This window comes from Dendroctonus ponderosae, unplaced genomic scaffold (genome assembly GCF_020466585.1).
Source record: "Dendroctonus ponderosae isolate FM_Combo_2020 unplaced genomic scaffold, Dpon_F_20191213v2 Dpon_F_20191213_7, whole genome shotgun sequence".
Lineage (NCBI taxonomy): Eukaryota > Metazoa > Arthropoda > Insecta > Coleoptera > Curculionidae > Dendroctonus > Dendroctonus ponderosae.
Genome location: NW_026018916.1, coordinates 2,964,916 through 2,972,824, shown reverse-complemented (window position 1 = coordinate 2,972,824; position 7,909 = coordinate 2,964,916). Strand labels below are relative to the sequence as shown.

The 7,909-nt window shown below is 39.4% G+C and overlaps 1 protein-coding gene and 1 long non-coding RNA gene across 6 annotated transcripts in view; one reads left to right on the top strand and one right to left on the bottom strand.

The window, feature by feature from the left end:
* Window positions 1-7,909, bottom strand: part of LOC109539240 (lysine-specific demethylase 3B) — a 56,113-nt gene that overhangs the window by 23,494 nt on the left and 24,710 nt on the right. The window contains exons 1-4 of one of the 5 annotated variants that reach the window (XM_048668528.1): window positions 6,936-7,120; window positions 4,139-4,758; window positions 3,925-4,093; window positions 3,668-3,845 (exon numbers count right to left, since the gene is read on the bottom strand). In XM_048668528.1, coding sequence (XP_048524485.1) covers window positions 3,668-3,845; window positions 3,925-4,088 — 342 coding nt within the window. In that variant the 5' untranslated portion in view covers window positions 4,089-4,093; window positions 4,139-4,758; window positions 6,936-7,120. Of the gene's footprint in view, window positions 1-3,667; window positions 3,846-3,924; window positions 4,094-4,138; window positions 4,759-6,935; window positions 7,121-7,909 lie in introns of those variants that run through there. The other 4 variants (XM_048668530.1, XM_048668531.1, XM_048668529.1 and 1 more) reach the window with 4 other exon arrangements.
* Window positions 5,735-6,548, top strand: LOC125505201. Its single transcript, XR_007282003.1, has 3 exons — window positions 5,735-5,865; window positions 5,934-6,085; window positions 6,163-6,548. It is a non-coding gene; the product is annotated as an uncharacterized LOC125505201 (long non-coding RNA).

Sequence of the window (7,909 nt, the reverse complement as noted above, 5' to 3'; positions counted from 1 at the left end):
TGCAGCTAGCCGCAATTTTAGTGACTTTTCTGGTTCTTTTCATGCTGCCAACTGTTCGTTCATAGTAATATAAATCACCAGCACTGGCATATTTGCTTAGTTTCGTTTTTCATCGAAATAAACTACAACTTATGTTAATCACAATAATTTCCTTGGCAATATAATTGTAACCTCAAGCGAAAACAAAACAAACAAACAAACTTTGGATTTTTTTACGTATAGTGAATAGTTGGTACGCTTGATGGATTTGTCTTTGACATTGCACACTGTAAAGCGGAGTACTAAAAATATAGCCGCAAGAAAGTTGCGGGCATTAAAATTGCCGACTGTAAAACGCTCTTTATACAATCAAGTTATTTCGTGTTTTATCGACTATTTCAATGCTACAATATTGATAAGCAATGCCAAACAGAACTTAATTAGGAAACTTTCATTTACTTGAACATAACTCATTTAGAGCTCTTTTGCACGAGGATACACTTGACCGCTGATTCGTCGCAAACCGAAATCTCGGACCATTTTCATTGCGGGATATCGCAGACTTGTAGCAAGACAGTAAAATAGTAGCCGGGTTTTCATAAGTAGCAAGTCCATATACGAACAGGTCCATAGAGGCCCATAGAAAATCGGGCCCCGGAAGTCGTAAAATTCCTTGCGGCTGGAATTCACGACAGACCGAAACTTATTGTGAGAAATATTCCTGTCTGTATGGTTCCATAAAAGCCCATTTCCACGCTCAAGCCATCTGAACGATCTGGCTTGCGCAAGCCGGATCTGTGCAAATGAACCGAACGAAAATCTGAGTGTTTACACGTTCAGTTCGTTTTACCCAGGTGTGAAGGAGGAACACCCACGATTGTATTGTTGCCAACAAGACGGAACATTCCGGCGAATAATTAATTTTTGCAACGGCTGCAGTGTGTTATAAAGAAAAAGATGAACTTGAAAACGAAAAGGAAATGGTGTGCCGTCGCTATAACAATCGTTCTGCACGATATGAAAGAGCGTTTCAATTCTTTTTCAATCCAAACAAATTTAATGTAACTGAACCTTGAGCACCTGTGTCTAAATACAGACTAAAATTTTAGCAAAAAGCAGGTAATGTTTTTTGCGTATTGGTACTAGCCGCACCTTTGTCAGCATTCCTTCCTTCTTAATTTAAATTTATGGCTTCATTTTTCTATTCACCCTAAGAGTTAAGCTGCCGGAGGATACTAAACTGCTTTAGTTAAGATACTAAACTGCCGGAGGCTGCAACTGTCATGTGAAAAAATTGTAACTAATTTTATTGTTTTGTTATTTTATTTAATTGTACTAAAATAATTCAACAATTATTTAAATCAATAAAAAGTTTGATAATATGTGGAATGCAACTGTAATATGACTCAAGCCTAATTTTTCGGTTTGCGCAAAAATCTGCGTTTACACGTAACGATTTGCTTGACCGGTCCGGGGTTGTACAAGCCAGATCGTTCAGATCGCTTGAGCGTGTAAACGGCACTTAAGAAACGACCATTCCAACTAGGGATGATACGAAATACAGGTGTTTTGGAACAGATATCGATATGGAACAGTCGGTACCTGTGACCGATATTTAAAATAACATGTGATTTGAAATAACAGGGCTCGCCTACGATGCTGCTCAGTAACAGTCAACATCTGGGATTTCGATATTTCAACAAAGCAAAAATGCAAATACTTGCCTTTATGCCTTTTGATTCCCCGCGGCGTTGTCAATTGGCCTGAGTTTTAGTGAAAGAAGATATTTTATTCTCGTGAAGTGGTAAGGTTTTGTATGTATGGGAGTGGGACGTGCACCATGATTCGGCAAATAGCAATATTCAATGAACAGAAAATGTCGGGAACAGCAGTAACAGCCGTCTCCGATATTTTCTTTAATGTGAGTCACAGGCTGTGACTGACTGACTGTTTTTTCGGAATTCTGAGCTGTTCTTTGTCCTTGAAACTTGATCTTTTTCGACCAATAGCAGTGCTTCTGAAATAAAATCGCATTTGTTGTATCTGCCCAGAGCGGTAGTGGACGAACTACATTTAAATTTGTATAGGCATTTACCTACTCTGGACATGTTTCAATATTTGTTTATATCAAACATAGCTGAAGTATTAAACGGCCAATTTTCAATTAAGCGATAAGATGAATTGTAATCAGTGATTAGCATGAAAATGGAAGATTTTTCACATTTAACTGCCCTTAAGTGGGAAAGATAAAAAATGTGGTCACTTTTTTTTGTGTTCAAATAAAGTTTCGATAAAATGGTAAAACGTTACTCATAAAAAATGTTATGACTTTTTTTACCATCAGCCCTTGCATACATAAAGGAACAAAAGGCATTCGGTCTTCGGTCATAATTGTTTGCTGACCCAGCAAAATCGCACCCAAATTACTAGGAAGTGGCGTGGATATCCTTCACTAAATAGATGAAAGTAAAATTTTTTATAATTCATTTGGTTTTGCATCAAAAAATATCACTATAACTTTTTTTGAAGGTGTTTGTATACTTTATAAGTGGTATAAATTTTAGTTCCAAATATTCATAACTTTTTGTTCATTCCTATTTGTTATGTAAAAAGGGCTCTTGCCAGATTCTAAATACATTTTTCTTGAGACGTCGGAGAGACTTCTCTGAGGCTGTATTTTACTCGTAAAGAGCTATACTACAACGTACAGTAGATGAAAATTTCATTACTGACTGACCAAAAAAAGTTATGGTACCATTTGCGTGAAACAAAACTAAATTAATTATTGAAAATTAACAAAACGCTGAAATCGACGGCTTTTTTTATTTTTGAGTAAACTAATGAACGGATTTTAATGTAGTTTATCTGATATCATAGGTATTTTTAATACTTGAAAATAAGGATCAATTTTTTTTTCAATAGCATCAACGGTTCAACAATTATGCACAAAAAACGGGCTTCAATTATTTATAAACATTGTTCCACAGSCGGAAATCGAGCACAAACTATTGTCTCAATATTCTGACATCCTTCCGAACAACTTCCAATAATCTTTTTCCATCATTTTTTCAGTGCCCGAAACAGGCCTTTTAAAGCCTAATCCGACTGGACTCAAAATACGCTTCAGCCCGGTTTGAGGTACAAACCAATATTAATCATGGGCCAAAATAACATGTGACTAAAAATCACAGATACTTGGAACAGGTACGAGCTTGGAACAGTCACACATGGAACCTGTGACTGAAAAGTACTGGTTTGTGGCATCCCTAATTCCAACCCCCATTTAGTGGTAAATTCCGAACGTCTGTTTCGAAACATCTTCCGCCCGAGCACTCAATAGACTCTATGTTAAACCAGTACCCGAAGTAAGAGCCCTTTTACATGAGGATACTTTTACCCGGCAACTATTGCTTCGGATACTGGTTTAACATACAGCCTTACGCAACCATACACACAGGGATGCTTTTCACAATCAGTTTTGGCAACTGAATTTCGATCAGCCGTGAGTTCCAGTCGCTCTGGCAATTTTACAACTTCCGGGGCCGATTTTCTATGGGCCTTTATGGACTTGCTAATTATGAGAACCCGGCTACTACTTTTTGTCTTGCTACAAGTCTGCGATTTCGGTCAGCCACGAATCAGCGGGCAACTGTATCCTCTTCTAAAGGGCTCTTAAGCAACAACTTACTCGTACCTGAAGGAGCAGGCCTGGATCGCGCCAGACGCGCACCGGCTCGGCGGTCGATACGCCGGCCGGAACGAAAATTGAAGAACGGGTGGCGGACTGTACTGACGAGGTGCAGTTGCAAGAAGATTGTCCTGCTAGAGGATTGGGTGGGTCGTCAGATAAACTTAACGCGCTGGATCTGGAAAGCGTTTCCGGTATTTTTTTAGCTTCTATATTGCAGTTCAGTTCTTGATTGGATTCAGTTAGTCGCTACTGACCTGGATCCACAGCGCTCATCCCCACTTCCTGAGCGCAAAGAACTCACGCCAGAGTCACTACGATCGTCAGGGAAGCGCAATAAGTTGGGAGTGTTGTCAAAATCCATACTGCTGAGCGGCGAAGACGAACAAAGAAGGCCGTCATCGTCACCTGACAATGACATCACAACTGTTGATTTGGTACACCGGCTAAAATTATCACTACTAAACTAACCTCTAATTATGCAAGCCGTGTCGCGATCGCTTCCTTTTCCCGTTCTGCCAATAACGTTGCGGGTGTTCTCTGTAGGGATGTGGTTTAGATGCCTTTCATTGACGTTCTGTTCCGCCACTATTGCACAATCCTGTCCACCAGCAGCGTTTTTCACTTTCCTTTCTCGCGCAAAAAACCCGAATCACTATTATCACTGCGTAAGTTCCGGGTATCCACCACAATAAATTGCACAAATTATTATTACTATCACTAGAATTACTAGCTTGCACTGGTTCTGGAACAGCTCCTTGAGTTACTACTGGTCAGTTGATGCCTGTCACGGTTTGCTGATTCCTGTACATCACACTCATTTTCAGATGAACGACTGTCCGAGAAATTCTTCTGCCTTGTCCTGGCTGGGTTTATCCCGGTCTGATTTTGCTCGACATAAGCACCGCTGTGTAGACCGTCCACTACCACAACTTCCACTTCACGTAGCTTGGACTTGATGGCTTCTTCCAAAACTTGTTTCTTGATCTCTAATGGATGGTGATAATTATTTTGCCACTGTCTATAATCCAAGTCTTCTTTTAAGCTGGTCAAATTGCTGATGTGTTGTTTGGGTGAATTGGACGACTTGCCTGAAAATAACACCAGTAATTACTATTTTGTTTCTCTTTATTTTATTTTGAATACCTCGTAGCCGTTTGATAATTTAATGTTACAAGGATCAGTTGAAGAACATAAAAAACTGAGGTGTGGTACAAGGGCGGATCCAGGGGGGGTCATGGGGGGTCATGACCGCCCCCCATTCAATTCTCTATCCAACGGTGCCAAAACGAATCATGTGGCTCAAATGGTTCTTGAGGAACCTCGAAAAAAGCAGCGTCATGTTCAAGTGGGTTTTGCAACTCAAAAATAAACCACGCAAATCTAAAACTTCTTGAATTCAGGCATTTTTTGAGAAAACTGCCAACAATTCCCCATCCACGATTCACTTTCTAAAAGCCCATTTATTTCTCTCTAGAATGATGTACAAATGAACGTTCTTGCTCATTTTGCCCCCGAGAAACGAGCAAAAACGGAACAGAAAACATTAAATTTTGCAATAATCTTGCGCCACCCTTGCACAAAACGACGATAATTTTTCTAATTTCATAGACAACAGAAGACTGTATTTTTTYTACATAACCCCCCCCTGACCTTAAAGCTGGATCCGCCCCTGGTGTGGTAAAACATCGATTTAATCGACATCCTAGAATTGCTGAGATTGAGTGAAATCAACAAACTGCTGAGCAGTGACTGGGGAGCAATAATGCAGAGAAGGCGGAATTCCGGAAATGTCATTCGGCTTCACTGAGTTCATTTTTTCGATGGAAAAAGCTGAAGCAGCTTCCTTCGTAATCTTTGATTATGTACATGTTGTCAATTCATCTGTAACTTTTTCACTAAAAACACGCAACTCTGGCCATTGCAAAAAGCGTATCTACTTAAGTATATGTATTTCCGATAATATTTATTTAATATTTTGTCTTACTTGGGTAGTAGCTGGGTATTTATATGCTGTAATTATCTGAACTTAACCTAAGAAAGAATACCCACCGGTTGAAAGCTGTTTCTGTTGCTGTCTATAATTAGTTTTGGGCAAAACTGTTTAAAGGTTGAAGTTTAAAGGTAAAATTAGCAGCTGTCACCAACAAAATCAAATTGTTGGATGTGGATAAGATACCTATTTCAAAACACCATAGGTATGAAGAAAACTACTGTTTTGTCTGTTTCTACTAAACAGATCCAATCAAATGGGGTCGCATTGCAGGTGGGTGTCTGGAAAGTTCCTCGCAATTTTAGAGGCCACAGAGAGGGGAGAGCAATCAAGTTTCTAATCGATATTGTAAACACTGCTGATATGCTCATATGAATGAATAATTTCCGTAAAAAGAAATTTATCGAAATGCCGCTTTAGCCCAGGTAGGTACCTTGTCCTTTTGACCTTGACCAAATCGTTCCAAGCACAGAATAAGTAATAAACTATCTAAGAAATGTAGTGCTTGTACCTATTAGATAAAATGTCCGTTTGCGTTCATTGCCTTTGAGAACTATGTGGAGTACGGGAAGCGACTTTGATTGACTTCAGCAAGCATCGGACAGGGGTTAAGAAGCAGATTCTTGCAGCCTCACCGTTTCATTGATGACTTGATTTGGAACGCGTAAGGAGTCAGCCAAAGCAACGTTGATGATATAGGCTTCATGGAGAAGTAGGTATATAGGAGATAAGTATAAAAATGCTGTGCGGCTTCGATCCCGTTCTGAACCAGCCATTCACGGCCAGAGCTACTTTATTAGGTGTGAAACATGATATTGAATGAGCAGAGCTGGTTCTTATAGACACATTTTCAATAGCCAAAATGACTATAATAAATATTAAGCAGAACTTAGGGTCAGTGTACTTTCATTACGAAGTCAAGCTGGTGGCTCCCACTGGCGGCGACTGTGCCCAACTACGCCAGTGAAGTGCGAGCAGTTATGATTGACTAAGTAGACAAAGGAAAATGAGCTTAACGGTAAGAATCGCAGTTTATCGCTTTAATGACCTCACGTCAGTTTTGCCAAATAAGTGAGAGCTGAGACTGGAATTTCCTACATAACTGACCATGTGAAATCGATCAATGAAGCGTTAAAATGATCATCAATCAATTCACCAAAACCTGTTTTAACCGAAAAAATGGAAATCTTGTTCGATATTGCTCGTCAGTCAAAGGTTAAAACGATCAGGTGCGGGCTCGACTGAAGGGATGGCAATTAATTAAGAAACTCTTACCAAAGCATAATATTTAATCCAGAATAAATTGCACTTTAGATAATCCTGGAAATAAACCGTTCACAACTAAATTTAACTAACCACAAAGCAAATGTCCTTGAAATAAATCGCGTAGTTACGTGGCCCCAACATTAAGTATGACGCTTGACTGCTAACTGAACCGACTGAATCGTATTCGGGCGCGGTCGTCAGACGATGGCGGCATTCCGACAAATTCCGAGTGGTCCAAGTCGGTTCGGAGCGAGGGGCGGCGGTTCGCAGGGGGAGACCACGAAAGCGAAGTCGACTGGATCAAACAAAAACGTGCAACAAGTGAGAATCCTTTATTTTGTATGTTGTTTCTAGATGAAATCTACTTTAGTGTCGACCAGATTCTAATTTCAGACTATGTAATCTCAATCAATTATTATTTTGTGGCCTCAGTTTTACAATGGAAATACCTACCACCGTGAACAATATGCCAATTAGGTTTGTTGAATGGACTAAGTAGATGCAGAAATAATTTTATTACCGATTTTCATCCACTCTTTTTAATAAACTTGAGAGTCTAACTGATTCCATAGGTTTAAAAACAACCGAGACATTCAATTGATGTAGATATTATTATTAACTGATTGGTGCAAAACCCGTTTAAAACTTCTTGAATTAGGTATAAGTTCATCAGAATTTTAGTGGTATTGCCATACCTATTCTATCGTACCAATTAACATAAAGTAAGCATCCTGTTAAATGTTAGTCGATTAATATTCTTCAGATGATGCTAATAGAATTAATATACATATAGGTGTTCAACAACCAATGACGAAATACCTATCTATGTATTAGGAGAATAAAACCCCAGGACTTGCGGATTCCAATCGAACTTATTGGATTATTAGTACTACCCAAGGGCGGATCCAGGGGGGGAGGGGTCATGGGGGTCTTGACCCGCCCATTCAATTCTCTATCCAACTATGCCAAAACGAATTCTCTGG